A 22,827-nucleotide genomic window follows, 5' to 3' on the forward strand; every position below is an offset into this window, starting at 1 on the left:
GGTGAGGCAGTTGAGGAAAAGGAGAAATATAATTAGCGACGGAGAGAGAAACATTTTATTCTGGGAGGTAAAGAGAGACAGGAAGGGCCCCGGATTGTGGGCCATTCATCAGCGCTCCTCTCCCCTTCTCTCTTTCTCGGCCATGTGCCATGTTGACAGAGCTAAATTAAACAGCTTTTATTGAGCTCACTTTTCTTGCTTAGCTCACTTCTCAAAATGTCCGGCTTCCTCCCATTTTTCATTGCCCCCGGAGTCTGGGAGACCCACAGGCGCTCCCTCGCAGTCATGACTGGATACACACATATATATATATAACACACACGTGAAAAGTTCTGCAGACACAAACATGCACTGATGCTCAGCAGCATATATACAGATCGTCTAACACCCTCACTGTATATGCTGTGTATTGCACTGTGTGTGTGCTTGTGCCGTGGCCTCCTTGTCATTCTTTCCACTCGGCCTGTTGCCTGTTGATATTAAAATGCCATGAAACTCCAAATTGACCCTCATAAAATCTGAGGAGAGAGAGAGAGAGCTGCCGAATGTGAATGTTAATTGCCTCGCTGCTGTTCGGCTCGCTTAGCATCATCCCTGGGGGGGGGTTGATGTAGTCCACGTCCATTTTTGAACAGGTTCATTGACATGTAGCATAAAGGCGTTTTCATGCACGCCTTAAATCATGCATATTTTACTGATTGGGGGACTATATGTCAGCCAAGAGCTTGTCACTCCAATGTTTGTGTGGGCTTTTCCACTTGGTCGTTTGTGGTTTTGGTGCCAAGGGTTTATAAGCCATTCTACACAGTGGGGTGGGAGGGTTGAGACTGTCTACACATTGGCGTTGGCACAGGTACACAGTAGCCTGCATATGTATATAGTGTAATCTTCCACAGTGTCTTATTTTCTTAGGAGTATAAGTTTATGATTGTATTTATTGGTTTCAGCCCAGTTGCAAACATTAAGAGTTTTACATTCACACACAAAAGTTCACACACCGATGTCTGCTTCATATACTGATGGAAGTGTAGGAGAAAACGGTAGCTTCATCCTCACTGATCACTTGTTCAATGTTACTACCTCCACTGCAGTTTTCCTCTGAGACCGTCTCTACTAAACATAATCTGATTTCACTTTTCTCCTTGAATTAATTAGAAATCACAAAGGCAGCACTCTTGATTTCTCTGTTTCTCTCTCTCCCCCTCCAGTGTTCAACAGCCACAGTAAAGCAGGGACCAGGGAGAGTCCGAGGCCCAAGGCGGGAACCTACGGCAGGGACGCGCCTGCCCCGCCGCTGCCTCCCCCTCCACCCCCGCCTCCGCCCCTACTGAGGGAGCGCAGCGAGCGGGCGGAGGCACGGGAGCACACCAGGGAGCTGCAGGCCATGGCCAGCAGTCGAGGCTTGGCCAACGGGCTGCCATCGAGGAGAGCTGCTGAGGAGCTGCGCAAGCAGGTACTGTAAGGCCAGGAGAATCCAGGCTGCGCTTTCAGAGGGGAAAAGAGAAAGTGTTTTTAAATGCTTCCCTATGAGGGCTTGTAAAATGTGTGGAAGGCGTGAGGATGTTTCTATGGCATGTCAAGGGTTTGCATTAGTTGCAATACAACTGGAGAAATCTTAAAGTGTAGCGTCCTTGTTTGGCTAATATGTTAATCTGAAATCCTCCTTTCTTTTTACTCCTTGTGTCATTTACTCATCTGCCACATCCTCTCTTTTTTATCTTCCTCCACTTTTCTGCCTGTCTCATCTCCCTCCTATACTTTTTTTTTTATTGCTCATCTCCTCCTTCTCCACACTCTCCCTTTTTACTTTCCTCTCGCCGTGCTGCTCCTATCCTCTTGTCTAGCTCACTTTTATCTTCTCTCCTCTCTCCTCTCTTCTCCTCTTCTCCTCCTCTCCTCTTCTCCTCTTCTCTCCTCCTCTCCTCTCCATCGTGTCTGGGAGAGTAATGATTGTGTTTTGTCCTGCCGTGTCTGCAGCTATATTTAGTCGTGCTGGCTAGGGGCTGTAAAAGCCTGCCTCCCTCTATGGCACTTAGCAGGTTTCAAGGAACCCCACAAAGTGGAAGAGGAGGAGGAGAATGGGGTAGAGGTAGCTTTAGTCCGGAAACTAGCATTGTTATCATCCCATTAGTTAATTAGAAGAATTGTCTGCTGAGGCAGTATGTTTTATTCTGTCTTTCTCTCTCATAATCCCCTACTTTTCTCCTTTTCCTCTTTTCTGCCTTCTCTTCCATTTGCCTCTTCCTTCTCGTTGAATGCCAGCCTCTCGGCAGTGTTGTTGTTGTTGTTGTTGCCGATGCAGACTCAGGCATGTGTTTCGGGTTTTTAAAGTGGCTGGAATTGTCCAGTAAAACCAACAATGAATCTCAATGAGAGCGACCGCCTGCCAAGACAAACTTCAGCCTCACTTACTCACTGGTCTTTGTTCGGCAGCTCTTCCTCTACACTCGCTCTCCTTCCTTTTCAATCCACCGTTGGCACCCTGCGCGATTCTTTTGACTCCTCTCCCACTGTGTGTTTTGTTTTTCCTCCCTCACTCTCGTTCCACCTTTCTCTCTTAATATATCCGTCTCCTTCGGTCTCTTTCACTCATTTTCTCGTCACGCTCCTCTATCTCTCTCCCTCTCTCTCTCTGTCGCTCTCTCTGTTCCCGTGTCAAACAGACGGATCTTGCCCTTGACAACATGGCTCCAATCATTTGGAAGGATTAGTGCTTTTTTCTCTCCCTTCAATTAGCATGAACAGTAGGTGTGTGTGTTCACGACGTGCACACACACACATTCACATTTACACACTGTGAAAATACAGGCTAAGCCATATAAAAGGTTAAGTGATTATGTAGCCGTAAAATAAACTATGGGTTGTGTGTGTGTGTGTAAAACCGAAGGGTAAAGGCATTATCATAATTTAATTCACCGTGATCTAGTTCTCCCTAATTTAATAGTAGCTTGTATCAACTAAATGCATGCGCCGGAACAGGGCTTTTTTAATAAAACAATATGATTCTATCCATTTTAATTAAATAACAGTGTCAGCAAAGCAGCTGCACGCAGCAGTGAGTACAGGTGGGGTGTGCAGGGCCATAGCGTTTAGCCGACTCGGCTTCATTTCAAAAGAACTCTGCACTGTTCTTGTTTTGCTGTTTGTCCTCAGGCATCATCAGTTATCCCCCAATACATGTATGTATGTATATATATATATATATATATATGACTAGCAAACCAATAAGAAGGAAATGCCCTTTGATTAAATGCTTTTTTTTGCTGTGTATCGTTCCCTTTAAGGAGTTTTTGCGCTGTGTGTTTCATAAGCAGCAGCCTATGGTGACCTTTCTCTAGCTGCTTTAAAGTCAACTTGCTCAGGGCATGATGTGATCCGGCCCTAATAGAACAGCGGAGGGGACAGAGGACTTTCTTCCTCATCGTCGAGGTGCTCTGGTCTCGCCTTAAATAAGTGTGATAAAGGAATGAACGATGGCTGCACCTGATGGAAGGTTTGGATGAACTCAATGCACCGCTACTTAAGAAAACAAAAGCGAACTGAGACGATGCATGCAAATTTAAAACGAGCTGCAAATGCAAAACAACCCAAAAAATCAACACACAACCCAATACTCACGACACACAAAGTGAATTTCTGAGCTTTTTTTCTAATTGCATGTCGCCTTCACTGTCGGCATCTGAAACCTCCTTGAAGGAAACACAAAGCCGAGCATCAGCGTCCACGCGGTGACTTTGTCGTCCTGATGTGTTCTTAGACTTTTAAGAAGGAGCTTGTCAGAGCTGTTAGTGAAAGCCTTCATTCACTACATCCTGACAAAGGAGGTAGAAATGTGGCCGTGATCACCTGTACACCATAATGATGTAGTAAACAGAATAATGCCACGTGTGCCATCTCTTCCTTCATCTCTGCAGGATTTTCAAGGGTTAAACTTCCTCCTGTCGTCTTCTATCCTCTGGCTGGCCTTCTCTCTCTCCGTCTCTCTATCCGTCTCTCTCTCCCCCTACTTCTCTTCAGGGCTGGCTCCTGCAGATGTTGCCTGTTAAAAATCTTCCTGCCAGGCCTCAGCTGGGCTATAGCAACACATGATGTCATCTAGACCCACCTCCCTCTCCCTCCCCTTTCCCCGCTCACGTGCGACCGAAATCCACTCCAGAACAGTCTCTGGCTGCCTGCCTGTGTGCGTGTGTGTGTGTGTGTGTTCTATTTTTTCTCTTTGGCTTCATTGTCTTTCTTGTTCTGTTCATCGTCTCTCTCGTCATTTCTCTCTCTCTCTCTCTCTCTCTCTCTCTTTTTTTCTCTTCTTTCTCCCTTTCTCCTTCCCACCCCCCTTCCTTCCTTCCTTCCTTCCCTCCTTCCCCAGCACACAATCTAAACTACCGCCTCCTCACCTCTTTATTCCATCGCCTTCTCTCCTCGTCCCTCTCTTCATCCATCCTTCTTTCCAAAAGACCAAATCATTTAACAGAGAGAAGTGAGGCTTCCCTAAACACAGTCAGTGCACTGAGCCCTCCGGTGGCCAGAAGTGGCCACGGCAGCGTGTCTCTCGTACTCGGCGCTTTGTCAGCAAACTGTGGTTTGGACAAATATAGCAGCTGTGTGGACAAGTGCTGCTTTAGTTACTATTTCAGCATCAGTGTGTGACACTAAATAAACACACACATTGAACTTTGCATTGCTCTGACTGACGTGAGTGAGATTATGAGCAGATCGGTATTTAAATCTTAAATAAGTAAAATCACAATGACACAGTTGTGCTTTTTAGGCACTGAAGCCTTCCTTCATCCAATCATATCATTGCTGCATTTTCTCTTTCACCCCTTTCCTCTCCTCACGCCTCTGAAAATACCCCCCTTTTTCCTCACTCTCGGCCAGTCACCTTTTGTCTTTCTATTGTGTGTGTATGTGTGTGCGCGCATGTGTGTACGCGTGCGTGTGTGTGGTGTTGGGGGAGTGATTGACGGAGACAGGGTTAGGTTTCAGTCCCCCCTTATCTTTTAATGGCCTGGTCTTTGTGTCAGCCCCCGCCACCTGAGACGAACACAATACAGTACATGCACATTGCGCGCACACACATTCACACACATTCACACACCACACACACACACACACACACACACACACACACACACACACACACACACACACACACACACACACACACACACACACACAGCGACATGAGAGCCCTTCAAAGGCAAACCTGTCAATGGGCCGGCTGTCACCTCCCTCCTGTGGCGCCCTGACTGTGATTGATAACTCTGTCTCTCCCCTCCTCCCTCGTTTCTTACGTCCCTGATTCACTTCTAGCTGCTCTGCACAGAAAGTCACACAAATACTCACAATAGATAAATGAGAGCGAAACGTGATTATATTTGCAGGTTTGTTTTAATGATGAATTATTTAATTGTGTTATTTTGACATTCGAGAAAAGAAGGCATAGATTCCATAAAATACCAATTTCGTGTTAAAACTAGTTTAGAAAAGTGACCCCCAGCTTAGCCTTTTCAGATATTGGCAGCCAAATACTAGACTTTAACTTTACTATAACTTCGGGCTGGGCCTTCACTCAAAAAGGAAAGGAGAGAAGGCGAGGACAGAGGGAGTGAGAAACTCCTGGCACCGCTGAAACTGGGCCATGAAAACAGAGAGAAGAGGGATGGAGAGAGGGAAACTTTTATTCTTAGAAATGCAAGTATGACTGAGTAAAAGGAGAAGCAGGGAATAAAGTGATGGTTAGAAACGAGAGTGAGTATGTAAGAAAAATCCAGACTTTAAGACCGACACAAATGGAAAGACAGAAATACACAATGGTTTTTAACATGTGGCTCTAAAGCAAGAGGGTGACCACGTTTCTTGCCACAGCTGTAGCCAGCGAGCCGACCACCGAACCAGACACCACTGTCCCAAACCTCTGATCTACAGCTGGGGGCCTCAAAGGCTTCACACACACACACATGCACACTGGACCTTTAATTCATCGCACAGAAATTGAATTATAGCATTTAAGGAAACCGATAGCAAATAAAAGGCCGTTTTTATGTGCTCAGATGGGATTTAATTCCACCTCAACGACCCCACCTCCTACCTCATACTGTCCAGCCATCTGCTAACAGAAACCACGGAGCCAACAACCCTGCTTCTCCTCTCATGTCTACCAGCTCCTCTTCCCCCATTCTAAAGGGTTGTTTATCTCGGGATGTAGCGGTTTTGACAGCAGTTTACAAAAGTGTTCTGCATTTGAGAGGATAGTAATCTTGACAGTTGATCTGTTCCCTAATGAGTAGCGTAGGTTTCCATAAATAGCTTTGGTCAAATGTTTTACTGCAGAGCTACAGTCTGGATGTGGAGTGTGGGTGTGTATATGTGTGTTTTGTGTAATTTTATCTGTGTGGGTGGTTTTTTATTATATTCTTTGTATAATATAATAGTAATTTTCTTCGACTATACAATCTGATCAGACAGGATAATTTTTCTGAGATTGAGGCCTTCTTAGCACTCAATTTTGCTCACATAGTATTTCATATCACTTTCATGTATAAGATTATCTATTCTGGTATTTTAATGTGTATCATCTTTCCTTTCTCCCACGCTCAGGTCTCTAAAGTGAACGGGCTGACGCGGGCGGGCTCCGCACAAGGTGTCGGCGGTGCCAGAAAGAGCCGCGACTTCCGGCTGCCGTCCAAAACTGTGAAGAAGTACACAGCCACCGTGTCCAAGGGCCACGTCACTTACACCAAAGCCAAACAGAAAGAACTGGGCAAGAAAACCAAACTCAGCAGCAGCAACAAACACAACAGCGCCGCCTCGGCACCGTCGTCAGCGAACAATCACAATCAGCACAGCCAGTCAGCAGCCAGCAATGGGCTGGCCAACTCAGGAAAAGCAGCGGCACCAGCCCACCACAGCAATGCAAAAACCCGCAAACAGGTGCTACTATCCAATGGGCTGCACAAAGCTGCAGCCGGCGTCCGCCTCAACGGGAGGCTAAATGGGCTGCGGCACAACAAGGAGGACGAGCAGAGACAGTGGCAGCAGAGCAACGGGGAGTGCACAGGACGAGAGGGACTGCGTAACTCCAAGCGGCGTCTGGAGGTGGTGCTCAACTCAGTGGGGACAGGTGTTGTAGAGCAGAAAGCCAAAACCACTGGCACTGAGGCCAAGAAGGCCAAACTTCAGCCGGCTCCTCTGGAGACGCGCAGCAGCAGCAAGAAGGTGGCATATCACGAGAAGGCCGCCGCGCAAGCTACCGCCCTTACCACTCCAGTTTCTAATGGACATGAATCAGAAATGCCCCCTTCTCCCAAACAAGTTACCCCACCTCCGACTCCCCCCCCTCCTTCTACACCAGCAGCCAATACGGAGCCGGTGAACCAGCGACCCAAGCGGGCATCGGCCGGCAAGCTGATGTTGATACGACAAGCACAGCAGCAGCAGAGCAGGTCTTACGGTCGCAGCTTCTCCTCGTTGTCCCCCTCAGCCGGCCAGAATCAACCACAGAACCCCAGTCGTGCCAGCACTACCTCAGACCCCCAGCAAACCTCTGTGTCCGCCTCCTCCACAACCGCCTCTCTGCTTACAACCACCAACAGCCCCGGACAGCTCAAACCAGCAGCGGCGCGTCCCGCTGAGCGTGACAAGGACTGGGAATGCGAGAAAGAGATGTCGCGCCAGAAAGAACACGAGCAGGAGAAAGAATGGGAGCGCCAGAGGAGCAGGCCAGAGGGCTGGGCGGCGCTCGGCGAAGTCCCCATCTTCCGGCCAGCGCCACGGGAGTTCCAGGACCCCCTGGTGTACTTGGACGCGGTGAGGGAACAGGCCGAGGCAACTGGCATGTGCCGCGTGGTGCCGCCCGCAGACTGGCGGCCCGAGTGCAAGCTGAGCGAGGAGATGCGTTTTGTTACACAGGTGCAGAGGGTCCATATGCTGGGCCGGCGCTGGGGCCCCAACGTGCAGCGTCTGGCCTGCATCCGCAAGCACCTCAAATCTCAGGGCATTACCATGGACGAGCCACCGGTCATTGGTGAGTGAGACAAACACAGAGACACGTATATAAGCATGCGTACAAGACGTTTGAGACAACAAAACAAAATACAAAACTGGACTGAATTGACGAAACAATAAACAAAAGAGGAGCAGAGATATTGATTCATGGGAGTGAATCAAACTGGGTCCTCCTCTCACGCCTGTTTAAACTGTTTGAAACTTATCACATTAGCTCCTCAATATCCAGCAAACAAATATATATTGTTCATTTGTATCAGGGGCTTCTTCCTGATTTTATCTTCTGCTTTATAGATTACAATAACAGTGTGGAATAACTTGGCGAGAGGCCTGACAGGCGGCAAGAAACAATGTTTCCCTCAGTTTACCTCGTCACCATCCATTAGTCACCACTTTATGAACATTTTAACAGCCCCAGTTCAGACGGAAACTATGAGTGAATTTTCTAAATACTGATTAAATACTTTGTTATTGAATATTAAGGTTTTTACACTGCCTGGTGTTGTTCGTGTGCTGGTAGCTTTGTATACAGCGGTGTGCAGATTAGCTCAGTGTGAGTACAGCTATGTGGCTGTCGGCCAGACAGACCTGGCAGCCAGTGACCCACAGCGGAGCGGCTTCAGCCAACCAGGAGGCCCGGTTCCAAATGACTTCCTTTACTGTGCCCAGCAGATCAGATCTGCATTAACAGTAATTTGTGTCTCTGTGTGGCGCAGTGATGGTCCAGATCATTTCGAAAGCTGATAGCTCAACTGGCCGTTTCAGATGAAATGAAGTGGGCTGGAGGAAATGGCATGTTTAGCCACAGGAAGATGGCAGGCCTCTTCATTCGATTTGATTTGAAAATTGAAAACGGACGACTTTCTGTGTTCATTTTCTCTGAAGTAACCTCGTCTTTGTGTTTCCGTTCCACACAGGTGGCTGTGAAGTGGACCTGTCACGTTTTTTCCAGCTCATCAACGACATGGGCGGCATGCAGCAGGTGATGGACCTGAAGAAGTGGACCAAGCTGGCCGACCTCCTGCGCATCCCTAAGTCAGCGCAGGACCGGCTGGCCAAGCTGCAGGAGGCGTACCTCCAGTACATCCTCTCCTATGACTCGCTCAGCCCCGACGAGCGCCTCCAGCTGCAGCTCGAGGTGCTGCAGGAGAAAAAGAAGCTGGAGGGTCGCCGGGGGCCTCTGGAGGGTCTTTTGGACTCCACGGCACCTAGTGCCCTGGTCTTGCCACGCTACGAGCCCAAGAACGGGCTAGCAGGTGGAATAGTGGGAGGCCCCACGGGGAACCAGCGCACCAATGGAGTGTATCACCATCTGAAGGAGCTGGAGGCTCAGGTCAAAGCGGGCCGGCGCCGGCTCTTCGCTCAGGAAAAACAAGGCAAAGAGGACAAGCAGCATGGAGAGGAGCCGCAGGAGGAGGAGGACAGGGGCGTTCTCAGTGACCAGCACAAATGTATTTACAAGGTGAGGATGAAGAAGACTTTCGCTGTTACACATTTGAAACATACACACGAGACACATGTAAGTGGATCTTTTTGTTATGTTTCAGTTCTTTTCTTTCTTAAAAAAGGTTTAGAGTTTACCTTTCACAGCAGGAGATTCTCTGCAGAGATGCGTTCACAAAAACACTGAACGTTCATCACTGAAGTCCGGAGCGTCTCACTCTGACATCTGCATTCTCACCTACAGCCCCTCCTGAGAGCATCAGGCGGGTCTGCGGAGTTAAGTGCATGTCTGAGTGCAGCTTTATTCGTTTTGAGCCTTACAGTTAATCATTGTTACATCAGCAGCGGCACTGAGTTATAAACACGTCTGTGGATGATGCCCACGTACTGAACCGTCTGCCTTCTCGTCATGGTTGCCCTTCTTTTCATTACAGAGAATAGATTAGTCATCAGAAAAACACCTACACGCAGCTTGTTTGACTTTGTTTGTGTCAGGCCTTGTTTCATCTCTTCAATCTATCAAGCTGTTAATGGCATTCCTCAAGAAATACCTTGTTGACATCTCACTTCTATCTACACCTATAAACAGTCTACAACTTCCATACTATCACCACTAAAACAGCTTGTTTTGATATCACTTCATTAGATCTGCATCCTGTCTTTAAAAGGAGCTGAGCTGTGCTATAAATTGTTACAGCTATAACTGGCTTTCTCTTGGGGACAATGTTGATGATGCCAATTGGAATTCTTCTGCAGTTTTCTTAGTAACATCATCGTGCTTTTTAACCGTAGTAGTTTTATGGTCTATTACAGCAAACCGAAAACATTTGCACACCTGTTTACACGCAGCGGCACTTGTAAATGTGTCATGCAGCTGTAAAGACCTGGTTTGTGGTGATTAGCGTGAGGGACGGCAGGTTCTGTACCTTGCACGTCTGGTGGTGTTGTTGAATGTTGCTGTGTGTGGTAAGGTGGTCACTAGGTGTGTGTGTGTGTGTGTGTGTGTGTGTGTGTGTGTGTGTGTGTGTGTGTGTGTGTGTGTGTGTGTGTGTGTGTGTGTGTGTGTGTGTGCGTGTGCGAGCTCATTCGATGTGCTCCCGCCCATCCAGCCTGCGAGCAGCTGTGTTGATTCTGGCTGGCTGAAATGTAGGTCAAAGAAAAGGCAGCCCCCGAAAGCAGCCCTGCTCCGCCACGCCTCCCCCCGGCTTCAAACCCCACCTTCCTCCTGCTCTCTCCACCCTCTAATCCAGCCCTCTCCCCGCGGCTCCTCTCCTTCAGCCGTCGCTCGTAGCCATTTCCTCAAATCTCCGGTCCTCTCGCCACAAACCCTCCCCCCCCGCCCCCCCTCCCCTCGAGCTCTGTCCACTTGCCAGACCCTCGACCGAGCCCCTCTTTCTGGCCACAGATGCACATGTAGGCAAAGGCTGGCGGTTCATAGTCTGCATGCCAACATGAGAATCCAGGTTGTGTCATACACCCTCTACATTTGCCACAGCATCTTGACGAGTAATGATTTAACATAACTTTGTCTCTGTGTCTCTCCCACTACATAACTCTCCTCCCATTGTCAATTTGGATCCAATTAGATTTTTTTCCCCCCCCTCCAGTTCATTTGGAGACTAAGTCCGTCTGAAAAGCTGAGATTACTCTGAACAGACTCGACCCCCGTACAGTCCACAGACGTCTGAGTTATAGAAGCACCATTCAGCGCGGTGACAGGTGAATGGCCGTCACCGTGCGGACGGGAGGAGCCTGTCTAAACACGACCCATCACTCCTCTGCTGAACTCAGATTTGTATGCATTTTTCATCAGCAGTGCTCCCCGAGAGGAGCTTATATTTCATTTTCTTGTATCCAGAGAACAAAGTGCACGTCAGGGGTGTAATTATCTCTAATTACAGCAGGAAAGGCTCAGAGAAGTGAGCCCCTCACTGGCCCAGAGCACAGCTTGTCCAAGCTCACCAGGTCACAACAGGGCCCTGTTTTATTAAACTGCTGTATTTTACACCTCTGTGGCTTTTTGAATAACAAAAAATACATCAGTGATTTCTAAAAATCTCTTCTGTGCTCCTTCTCACATGAGAAGGAAAAAAAGGAAAAAAGACAAAGTGTCGCTGTGAGGATGAATTGGCAAGGTCATCATTCAGCAGGGTCCATTCATCCCCAGAGCTGGAGCAGGCAGATTTATGGCCACCTTCAGAGACTACACCTCCTCTGTAGCAGCTGAAATATATGTGGGACCTATAGAGGAGGCACAGAGGTGGAAACATATTGAGGGACGTGTAGAGATGATACATTTCTGTGCACGGACATGCATTTGTTTGACCTTAATGCTTTCCTGACTTTTGTCCAGCACTATTGTCTTTGCACATTTTTATTCGCACTCGATTCATATCCCTTATAGTTGTTCCATGAGGGAAGACCATAAATATAGAGTCGGGAGTTTTTTCTCATTCCCCTCAGTTTCCTTCAACACAACATGACTCATGATGTTTAATGTCTTTTGCTTTCAGGGGAAATCGGTGTCTTTGACGAACTTCTTCAGGATAGCCCGGAACACCATGACCATGTGCTTTAACAAGGAACCGGGCGCTGCGGAGGTTGAGGTTAGCACGCTCATATTTTCTTATCAAACCGCAGTTACTAAAACGGCCTGTAGTGGCTTGGCTTGAAATGTATGACGTCAGTTCTCAGATGAATTATCACCTGAAACCTGCACCGTGTTTCATGCATTCTTCAGCTAATCAGCTTTCCTTTTTTTTTCTTCTTTCTTGCAGCAAGAGTACTGGAGCATTGTGGAGCATAGAGACAGCCACGTGGCAGTGCATTGTGGGAAGGTGGACACCAGTACACACGGCAGTGGTTTCCCCACAGGAAAGTCAGAGCCATTTTCAAAGTAAGTCGCCCCTTGACCTTCCACCTCTGTCACTGTTGACTCAACTATCTTGTCACGGTATTGTTTAGTATCCTAGAAATTATCATTTTTTGTCTTCTCTCTACCTCAGACATGGATGGAACCTCACTGTCCTCCCCAATAACTCTGGATCCATTCTGAGGCATCTGGGAGCTGTGCCTGGTGAGGACACGTGGGAATTCAGCTGCAAAACTAAAAATGAAAGCTGCATCTCAGTCTGTGTGATCTACAGTGAGTAATAACCAATGCTCTTTCTCCACAGGGGTGACGATTCCCTGGCTAAACATTGGCATGGTATTTTCTACCTCATGCTGGTCTCGCGACCAAAATCGCCTTCCATATATCGATTATTTACACACTGGTGCTGATTGCATTTGGTGAGTATCCACTGGTATTTTTTTGTGCAAGATCACAATGAAAAATCTGCCTGAAATTCTCATGTAATGTTTTTAATGTATCAAAAGCCAGTAGAGCCAGTTGGAAAAACTTTTGACTTATTTTTCCTTATGCATCTTCCTCCCACAGGTATTCTGTCCCTGCTGAGGAGAAGGCTAAGCTGGACAAGGTGGTCCATACACTGCTTCAGGCCAATGGTACCCCAGGACTAGAGATGTTGGAAAAGAACATCATGGTCAGTGTTTTCTCTGTTTATCATATTGTTATGTACAATCCATCTTTATCTGTCATGCATTGACCACAAGTTTGAATCCCTGTGCTAACAAATGAGAAACCCAACCCGGCCTTTAGCTCTGTGTCTGTCCCCATTCTCTCTCTCTCTCCCCATTTCACGCTTGCACTGTCCCGTCAGTAAAATGCCTCAAAAAATAAAGTAGAAAGTAAAACCTTTCTCTTCCTCCTCCAGATCTCTCCAGAGGTGCTGTGCCGTGAAGGTATCAAGGTTCACCGCACGGTCCAGCGGAGCGGCCAGTTTGTGGTCTGCTTCCCCGGTGCCTTCGTCTCTAAGGTGTGCTGTGGCTACAGCGTGTCGGAGACCGTGCACTTTGCCACGCCGCACTGGATGAACCTGGGTTACCAGGCTGCAAAGGTCAGCATGGGAAGAAAGGAAGACGTGCACATGTGGAAAACAAAATGTGTATCTATAAATAATATATCTAAAATCAAATGTGTTTGGCTTCTGGAGAATGTTTTTTATTTGATTTGACTCCACACAACACTGGCAGTTAAAACTCAGATTTATGTAGAGCTGATTGAAAAGAGAACCTAGAGCATAGAGCTTGATTCTCTAATCAGCCGGCGTGTTGAACTGAGGAGTAATTGTGGCAGGAAGTTTCCCCGGGAGGTGAATTTAGATTTTCTTTCTTTTGTGATCACGAGCGAGCCCGGACCTCATTATAGCTCTGCCAGGTTTATGGCCACTATAGTGATGAAAGAACACAAACCTTCATCCATACCATCATATGCATAGCAACAGCAAAGATTAAGGAGTAATATTACTCAGGAGTAATATGACATTTATACAGTATACTTCCAAATAATGATCATTTTCATGCCTGGCAACATCTGAGAGTGATCCCTCCATCCCATTCCCGTGACCACAATATCTTCATTTACAAACTACTACAATAAACAACGCTGAAGAATGTCAAGTCAAATCTGTTTTATTTATATATCCCTATATCACAAATCAAAAAATACACTTAATTCCTTCAATACATACGAGTCTCGACAGGCGTCCACAGTTACACTGCAAACTCACTTTAAGGTATTATCAGCACTGTTGGAGCAGATCTGTCATATGTATTTAAATGTTTTAAACATTGAGGCAAATTAGTTTTAATCACACGACTTGTGTTAGGGGAGAAAAAACATGTTTTTGTTATTAGAAATAAATAGCACATGTAAATCCACCAGGAAATCGTCTGTTGGTGATTTACAGAACCAGAATTTGATCTGTTCTGATTTTTTTTTCTTGCAGGACCTGAAATGTCGTCGCATTGCTAAACCCTTCTCCATGGAGAAGCTACTGTACCAGATCGCCACGGCCGAGTCGAAGAGGGACAACGGCCTTCTCCTCTCCACCATCTCCTCCCTACTCAAAGATCTCAGGTAGGATCCAGGAGTGCACACTAACCATTACTGCATATTATATATAATATGATATAACTGTTCAAAAGACGATAATTCAATCTGGAGGTGAAAACTTGTCATTTCCACATCAAACGTAAATCAAACGTAGCAGCCGACCTGTATATTCATGTTTTCCCTTCCTCTCTCTTTTTTTTTATTATAGTCTACACTTCCTGTTCTGACAGCAAAGGTTTTATTTTGTGTGTTCTAACCTAGTGTGCACGTTTTTGTCCAACAGGAACATAGAGATGCACCAACGGCAGGAACTTTACAAGGCAGGTCTGCTCTCCTCTGCTCGCTACGGCACGCACGACGGCAGCCTCGGGCCCGGCGAGGGCCGCAAGAAGCCCCGCGGGAAGTGGCTGGCACTGGAGTCTTCAGAGAGACGCTGCCAGATCTGTCAGCATCTCTGCTACTTGTCCATGGTGAGAGCAGAGAGCGGAGGAGTTTAACACACTACGGTTATAAGATGTGACCACTTGCATTCCTAATTGCTGTAGTGTCAGTTTTTATCTTCTAGGGAAGTTTGTGAGTTCAAGAAAGTTTGAAGTCACAAATACAGCGTTTCTGCTTCGACTTAAACAGTGACAAATTCAATAAACTGAATTTGAGGCCTTATTACTGTTATTTAACTATGTTCCGTCACACTTTGTGTTTTTAGTTTTTAAGAAAGTTGTCTTGGTGGCATGCATAGTTTAATGTTTCTGGGAGTTGTAGTTTCTTCCTTATGATGCAGATATTAAAACAATGTAATAAAACTACTAACAAGACCAATTTGAAACTGATCTTAATCTGGACACACGTCGGTCAGAGCTCAAAAAGCTTTAAATTGAACTTGTTCAAACACTGAAGTATTATGCAATAGTGACTACAATTTTTTAAAGTTTGCATTATGCCCGGGAATAACACAACAAATAAGAAAACAGAAAAATTAAGTATGAAAACCAAATGATAGAATGAGACATTTTACAATAATTGTACCAACTTTAACACCATAACATTGTTTTATATGCAAACTTACAAACTAACTTGCTCTTGTTATGATAAAGTAGGAGTATAAGACATGCGTATAAATTATTGATCATGTTTCCCACCACAGAATCTCAGCAGTAGGAGAATTCCCAGTCGCGGGTCTGGTTTCTATAATAAACGTCTGTGTCTGGCTTTGTGTCTCCAGGTGGTTCAGGAGACGGAAAACGTGGTGTTCTGTCTGGAGTGTGCGCTGCGCTATGTGGAGAAGCACAAGTCCTGCAGAGGCCTTAAGATGATGTACCGATACGATGAGGTGAGCTGCTGCTGCCGCTTGGCTTCTGCTGTGGTGCACTTCCCTCTGCGTCCAGCTGGGGGAGACATCAGACTGCTCGTAGATTATTCACCATGACAGAGTTCATGTACTTTCTTGTAACGGTGTAAAACAAACAAAATGCACATGATTAATTCTTTAAACCTGTGTCTTTCCTTCTAGGAGCAAATCAACAGTTTGGTGAACCAGGTGTGCGGCCGGGCCCTGTTAAAGAACGGCAGAGGCGTTGGTGCTGGGGTTGTGGTCAGTGGAGGAGGAGGAGGAGTAGGAGGAGGAGTAGGAGGAGGAGGAGGAGGGGAACCCTGTCTCGGCTTGAGCCCCGCCAAAGCATCGCCGGCCAAGCGGGGCCCCCGGAAGCGCGCCACTGTGGAGGTGTCCCTGTCCCGTCTGTCCTCCAGCCACATACCCAAGGCTGCAGCCGTGTCCTGAGGCGGGCGCCTGCGACATGGCCGCCGCCGCCCCCGTGCGCTGTGCCCACGTCCGGCCCCTTCACACCCTCTCCAATGATTTTTTTCTTTTCACCTAAAGCAGGATCACTATCAATCCACCGCTCCGATATTTAAAATCGATTGTTTTTGAGCTCTGGAAAATCCCCTCATCCCAAAAAAATTAAAATTCACCTCCCCCCTTAGTACGACAGGCTTGTTTATATAAAAGGAAAGAGAGAAAAGGAAAAAAAAGAATAACAAGTTGTCTTTTTTGCACTAGTGTGAAAGAAGAATTTGTTTTTATTCTGGATGATTTTAGATCCCCCCCAACCCCCCGCCTGATGTTGTCCTCAGCTGCATCACGAGCATTAAGTTCACAGGAAGACTCGATGCGTCCCTTCACCCTTCTTTACCTTTTTCCTGCATCCCCTCTTTTCCGACCTCCTCCAGAGACTGAACCCTCCGAGTCCCCCTCTCTCTCTTCTCATCGTGCATCACTCGACTGTGAACGTGGGACGAATGATAAGGCGGACCTTTTTTTTCTTTTTTCCTCCCTGATTTTTTCTGATATGAAAATGATATCGAGTAGATGCCCAAAGTTTCTCCCTGTCCTCGCTCTGAGGAAGAAGAGTCCTTTCTTTTTTTATTGATTTTAGTCGTGATGCAGCATTGTGTGTTTTTGTTTTTAAAGGGGTGCTGGTGACGCGAGGTAAAAACTTGAAAGACGATGATGTTGGTTTATCGTTGGCCGGCTTTTGTTTTTTCAAGTTCTATTCTGAATTTTAGCTTTGTTTTTTCTAGTTTTTGTTTTTTTTGCGAGAAGTCTTCTGTGTATTTTTATTTTTGTCGTCATTGTGGATTTTTTCTCTTCGTTGGTGGACGTGAGAGAGGGGAGGGGGCAGAGCTACAGCTGCTTTGACCTGTGAAGGGTCACCACTCACCTCACTTCCTGGTCGCATGGAGGGATCCCTCCTTCGCTAGCGAGTGAAAACCGTGCCTGATACTTAGCGAGGAGATCCATTTTTATTGGTGCTGTTGGTTATCATTACTGTATAACAACACAAAAATTAAAAACCTGGGGGTCGGCGGCGCCTGCTGTTGGCGAACGGCTCGCTCGCGCACCCCCGCCCCACAGGGCAGGAAAGCTTTTCAGGCTTTTCTGGTTCTAGATGTGCAATCGTGTTAACATTCCATTCTTCCAGTCCTCTTGTTTCATCTGTACCAGTAAACATTAATTATTATATTATATTATTATTATTATTGTGTTCTTTTTTTTTTTTTTTTTACTTTTGTTGAATCTGATGTGTTATCTCGAGTAGAGCCACTAGTCAACGAGTGTTAAATGTGAAATATCGAATCCAAGTTTTTTCTTTTTTTTTCTTTAATTGTCTTTTATGGGGTTTTGTTTTTGGCTTTTGCATTTGTTCCCTTTTCCAGATATATTCTGAGTGATTTTTTTTTTTTTAAGAGAGAGAGAAGATAAAGTCCAACACAAACAAAACATCAACTTTTTTTGTACATAATCCTGTAAATTTCTTTAAATACTTGAGCCTTTTTCTGGGGTTAAGGAAGAAAGAAAGGAAGGAAGGAAGGAAGGAATAAAAGAGGAGAGAGAGAGAGAGAGAGACAAAGTTCCAGAGGCGTGCGCTCGATGAAGAAAAAGCCTTACATTTTCCCTTTCTTCATCCGTGTGAGTTTGATGCTTACAGGGTTGCTCTGGTAAACGTGTATAAAATGTTTAAGTGCTGCTTATATCACTAAGAAAGAAGATATTGAGTAGCCGACGACTGCCCCCAACCTAGTTTTGTTTGTTTAGCTTTACTTTTTTAAAGAAAAGGGAAAAAAAAGATATGTTCACTAAAAAAAAAAAAAAATGGGTTTTTACATTTTCATTACTGAAAATTCAACAAAAATGTAGTAGCTACTCATGTTGCACTGAGCTTGCCAGTGGTGACTGTCAAGGAAAAATCCTATAATCCAGTTTGTTGGTTGTCGTCCCTCGCAGAAGACTGAACTGTTTTAGGACTATTTAATGAAATACCAAGTCGGGTGTTTTCAACATAAAAAAAAAGTGGTTGTCAAGTTTTTATGGCCTTACAATATATTTTATTCTGGGATTTTTTTTTTCTGTCTTGTTTCTCAGTTTTTATTGATTTTTTTGTTTTGTTTTGTTTCTTCCATTTTCTACAGTATAAAATACTTGCTCACAGTGGGGTCTCTGGTGACTTAATTTATTAGTGCCGCATCTCGGCCTTTCCCTCCACTCGGAAAGAGAGTCTCATGTTGGTTATATTGACAGTTTTTTACTTTTGCAGTTTGTACTTAAGGTTTAATAAAAACTTACCGACAATTCACTGTCATTTCTTTCCAACCTGTCGTGTGTCTCTTTGTGTGCGGACGATGAGAATCAGTGGTTTCAACAGGATCACTACACTTAGATTTCATGGAAGCAGAAGTTTAGCTTGATTGAAAAATACTTTTCTCTTGCCTTGTACGTAAGGGTATTCAAATCTAATCTCATAAATCAATGAGATTACCTTCTTTTTTCATTAGGAAAAAATCTCAGTTTTTAATAAAATAACCTTAATTCAGGAAAAACTGAGGGGTTTTTTTCTCAAGTGACAGCAATTCATGTACGTACTGTTGTGATGTCTAATAAAGAGCTGAAAATGTACCTACAAATTTACATTATTAATTGGTTTCAACTTCTAATATGTGATGAATCCATTTTTTCAGTCGTCCTGGAAAACTATTGAGAAAATAATAAGCAGACTAAACCATCCATCCATTAGCTCTAAACTTTATCCATTGGTAGAAAGTTTCAATGTAAAAAGTCATCGAAACATCTCTGTTGGATTAGATCTTTTTCACGCTGTGATTGTTGTGGGATCTGCGTTTGTCAGACAGATCCATGGAAGTGAGGAAATGTGTTGTTGTGATTTGGGTGAACGAACCCTCTTACAACAAGACAAATGTCAGGACCCTGCAGCGAGAAAACGTATCTGCAGATGGAAAAGATGCAAAGCGACTGAACCGTGACATTATCGTGTTCCACAGGAAGCAGTAGGAGGCGCAGGATCCTGGAGGAGCTCCTCACACACTGTAACATGGAAGCTATCAGAGGATCCTGCAGTTCTTCATCAGCCTAATTAAAGATCATTTACTCTTATTCACTCTTTACAATGAACCGACACACACTCAGCCTTTAAAATCCATTTACTCTCATTGTCACACTCATATTGCTTTTCCTTATTTTTCAGTTTAAAAAAAGAACATTTAACTGTAATGATGAGTATATACACGGTGAAATATGCTCCCCACAGAGAAAACAGTTGTATTTCAAACCCCCTCTCCACTCCGACTGAAAACTCCATCCCTCCCTCCCTCGCTCGCCGTGTGTGTGTCAGCTTAAAGAGCTCGAGCAGGAGGATAAATCAAGAGTGAGCGCTCGGGGACCGTTAACGCGCTCGAACCCTAAATCCTGCTTCACATCTCATTCTTTAACTTGTTTCTGAGACGCTCAGACGAAAATTAAACAATGCCGGGGGAGAAACATTTATTACCAACTAGTCAGAAATTGTAGAGGAAAAAAAGGAAAGGGAGAGAGTAACAGCGTCACATCGTACAAATGTCAACATCTCTGTACAAAAACAAAAAGATCTGGATACAGTAAAACCTTCTGTGTTTTCCAGTGCATAGCACACGGTCCGTGCATGGATTTGGTCCCTCTTCAAAAGGAAATATCTGGGTTTCAAGGAATGGCAAAGGGGAACTCTCCTGCATGTGTGTGTGTGTGTGTGTGTCTGTGTGTGTGTGTGTGGTAAATCATCACCACTATCCTGGCACCTGACGACCCGTCACCTTTTAAAGTGTGTAGGTGACTTCCTGCCCTGTTGATCAGCTCCACTGCCACAGGAGTTTCATCTAATTTGTGGTGCACATTTCAAATATTGCAGAATCTTGCACATAAACCACTTAGAGCAAATGCAAGAAGCTTTGGGGATTCAGCTTATCCATAAAGTCAGGGAAGGAGAAGAATCATCCATGTGGCCCCTGCAGATAAAGTCCTGTTCTAACTGTTCAGCATTTTCTCTATTAAAGGGTCAATTCACCCAAATTACGATTATATAAGCCCAGTATTTGAAATATCAAAAAAAAAAAAATAGATCTGTACATTATTTGGAGTAAACAGGACACTGTTTCTGGAAAGAAAGAAAACAGAAATCGCACATGGACACGTCGAACCCTGGGTCACGGTTTTTATTTGGGTGAATGAATCCTTTAAGTGATCAGAGGCATATAACTTACAAGTCCAAAATAAAGTACACTTTTATAGATTAGAAAATGTGTTCACTTCTGCAACTTGGAAAAAATAAAATGTCTTAAAGTTGGCAGGGTTGGTATAATTGCTGTTTGTTATTTGGCAGCATTACACAAAAACTACAGGACAAATTGCTACGAAACTCAGTGGCCGGATGCAGCAGGTCAGAGGAGAACCGTTTCAAGTTTGGATGCAGATCCAGAATTTTATTTTCTTTCTTCAACACTATGAAATAATGTGGTGTTTTTTCCCCAGAGAACAATTCATGGATCTTGATCGATATAAAAATCAGTTGTGTTTAAAGGGACTGTTCATTCATATAAAAAATAATATATAATAGTAATTACCACATGAAAGAAAACATGTATGCTGAAGTATCAATATGTGGCGTTACCTGAAAAGGACACATGGATGATTTTAAAGTTCTTATTTTCCCATTGACTCATAAGTTCCAGGCCAAACTATTCATGTGCTTGTTCAACCCTGTTATTCTTAAGGAAACTCAAACCTATTTTACAAGATTGAATTCAAATTGAAACCCCAGTGGTCTTTTAAGGCAGTTCAGTTTGTGGCAGTTAGTGCAACCTCAACGTGTTTTCCTTTGGATGTTTTCTCCTCTGTTGTGTGAAAGGGATTTGAGAAGGAAGCCAATGTTGTGCAGTGTGTGATTTGGCAGCTCTGCATGTTTGTGTGTTTGTGTTTGAATCCAGTCCCACGCTCCTCAAACCTTCAGCCCCCTCTCCTCACAGTCTTTACTGGTCTGCTCCTGTTGGTCCGCCGTGTCCAGCAGCGCCGTGTCAGGGTGCACCTCCTCTTCGTCCAGGGTCACCACTACCGGCGGCCTTCTTCTCCTTCCTCTTCCCCCGGATCCTCCTCCGACACCACCGCCTCCTCCTCCTTGCTCGGCCTCCTCCTCATCGTCTTCCTCGTCCTCCTCCCCGGCCTCCGTGTCCTGGCTGGCGGAGTCGGTGCAGGTGGACGACAGGGAGGAGAGCTTGTGGCGGAGCTCAGCATGGGTGGGAACCTGAAGACAGATCTCTGTGGTGAAGGTCTCCACATCAGGACCTGAGGGAAAGAGGAGTCGATCAGATGAATTCAGACTTCAAAAGGACACAAACCAGCGTTTGGTCGGATCGCAGGTGAATACGGAGGCTGAGGTGTCTCAAACAAGCGTAGTACAGGTGCGTTCCATTATTATTAATTTGCTTTCTCGGGCCAAGTGCAAAGAAAGGCAGAGATCTCTGGATTTCTGATTTCAGTAACAAGACCAACAGATGTGGACATGCACATCTGGGGCATCACATCCAAACCTTATACTTTTCAATCTTCTGAGTCACATGTTACGGTTTCAGCTCAGTGATTGATAAGATGTAGCTGCATACATTTATTTTAGTTCCCCTGTGAGCGTCCACCTACCTGTGACGGGGGAAGTGGCGCTGTTGTCCTCCCCGCCCGAGTGCAGAAACACATCCAGGGCCTCGTGGTCAGACATGTCCATCAAATCCATCTGCTCCAGCATGTCCACGTTCACCTCCATGGAGGACATGCTTCCTATTGGCTCTGGATACAACAAGGGACAACAGGTTAGGAGCGTCCACAGGTCGGCAGCAAGGAGCTGAGTCCAGGAGGGGACGTGCTTTGGGACTTTTTTTTTTTAATTCCAAAAATTCGCCAAGCAGAAGCAAATGAGCACATTCAAGCTGGATGGCATTTGACATGGACACGCTTGTGCACATAAAACATTTTGTTCAGCAAAGCATGAACACAGAAAATGGGCCGGCAGGTGTCAATGTGTGTAGGAATAAACTTCTTAATAGGTTTTCCTTTTTACAAGTTTTTCTAAATACTAGCAGGCCAACATGTACACAGAAAGAATAATAAGTCACCTTATGTCCTCAACTTCTACTGGAGATTCTTATTATACAGCTTTAAAATTTTAGACAACATCTTTCTTGATTACATACGGACGTGGTGAGCGTCCTCATGTACATCAACAGACGACAGACATGAAAAACGATGGACAGATTTCAGTGGCTCAGAGGAATAGAGTCGTCTGAAAGAGAATTAAAATGTGCATATCTACATTTTGCAGGTTCAAAATCATGGGATGACCCTTAAGAAGAGTTTTATCCTAATCTGGACCCACCAGGTCGATGAAGGTCCAGGTGAGCCTCAGTCGATCACACACCTCAAAGGCCCAACACAAATTTCACACACTCATAGACATCAGTTCCCTGAAAACGCCTGATTTCTTTTATTCATGAACCATGAAAATGTTGAGAAACGTTCCATCTTGCAATGTTAAAGAAAGTGAGAGGAAATTCCT

At 45.3% G+C, this 22,827-nt stretch overlaps 2 protein-coding genes across 4 annotated transcripts in view; one reads left to right on the forward strand and one right to left on the reverse strand.

Annotated features, from left to right (window-relative positions):
* The window catches only part of jarid2b (jumonji, AT rich interactive domain 2b), a 105,421-nt gene extending 86,873 nt beyond the window's left edge, over positions 1-18,548 (forward strand). Inside the window, exons 6-18 of the mRNA XM_035182403.2 lie at positions 1,209-1,453; positions 6,598-8,023; positions 8,922-9,466; positions 11,961-12,053; positions 12,225-12,343; positions 12,453-12,523; positions 12,624-12,738; positions 12,887-12,992; positions 13,224-13,406; positions 14,298-14,428; positions 14,688-14,874; positions 15,627-15,734; positions 15,915-18,548. Of these exons, the coding sequence (XP_035038294.2) occupies positions 1,209-1,453; positions 6,598-8,023; positions 8,922-9,466; positions 11,961-12,053; positions 12,225-12,343; positions 12,453-12,523; positions 12,624-12,738; positions 12,887-12,992; positions 13,224-13,406; positions 14,298-14,428; positions 14,688-14,874; positions 15,627-15,734; positions 15,915-16,181 (3,596 nt within the window). The 3' untranslated portion in view covers positions 16,182-18,548. The remainder of the gene's footprint in view (positions 1-1,208; positions 1,454-6,597; positions 8,024-8,921; positions 9,467-11,960; positions 12,054-12,224; positions 12,344-12,452; positions 12,524-12,623; positions 12,739-12,886; positions 12,993-13,223; positions 13,407-14,297; positions 14,429-14,687; positions 14,875-15,626; positions 15,735-15,914) is intronic.
* Positions 18,549-19,378: 830 nt separating this feature from the next.
* Positions 19,379-22,827, reverse strand: part of dtnbp1b (dystrobrevin binding protein 1b) — a 30,400-nt gene continuing 26,951 nt past the window's right edge. For 2 of the 3 annotated variants that reach the window (XM_035183649.2, XM_035183651.2), the window contains exons 3-4: positions 21,918-22,061; positions 19,379-21,566 (exon numbers count right to left, since the gene is read on the reverse strand). In XM_035183649.2, the coding sequence (XP_035039540.2) occupies positions 21,223-21,566; positions 21,918-22,061 (488 nt within the window). In that variant the 3' untranslated portion in view covers positions 19,379-21,222. The remainder of the gene's footprint in view (positions 21,567-21,917; positions 22,062-22,827) is intronic. The other variant, XM_035183650.2, reaches the window with a different exon arrangement.

This window comes from Hippoglossus stenolepis, chromosome 17, assembly GCF_022539355.2.
Source record: "Hippoglossus stenolepis isolate QCI-W04-F060 chromosome 17, HSTE1.2, whole genome shotgun sequence".
In the NCBI taxonomy this organism is placed as follows: domain Eukaryota; kingdom Metazoa; phylum Chordata; class Actinopteri; order Pleuronectiformes; family Pleuronectidae; genus Hippoglossus; species Hippoglossus stenolepis.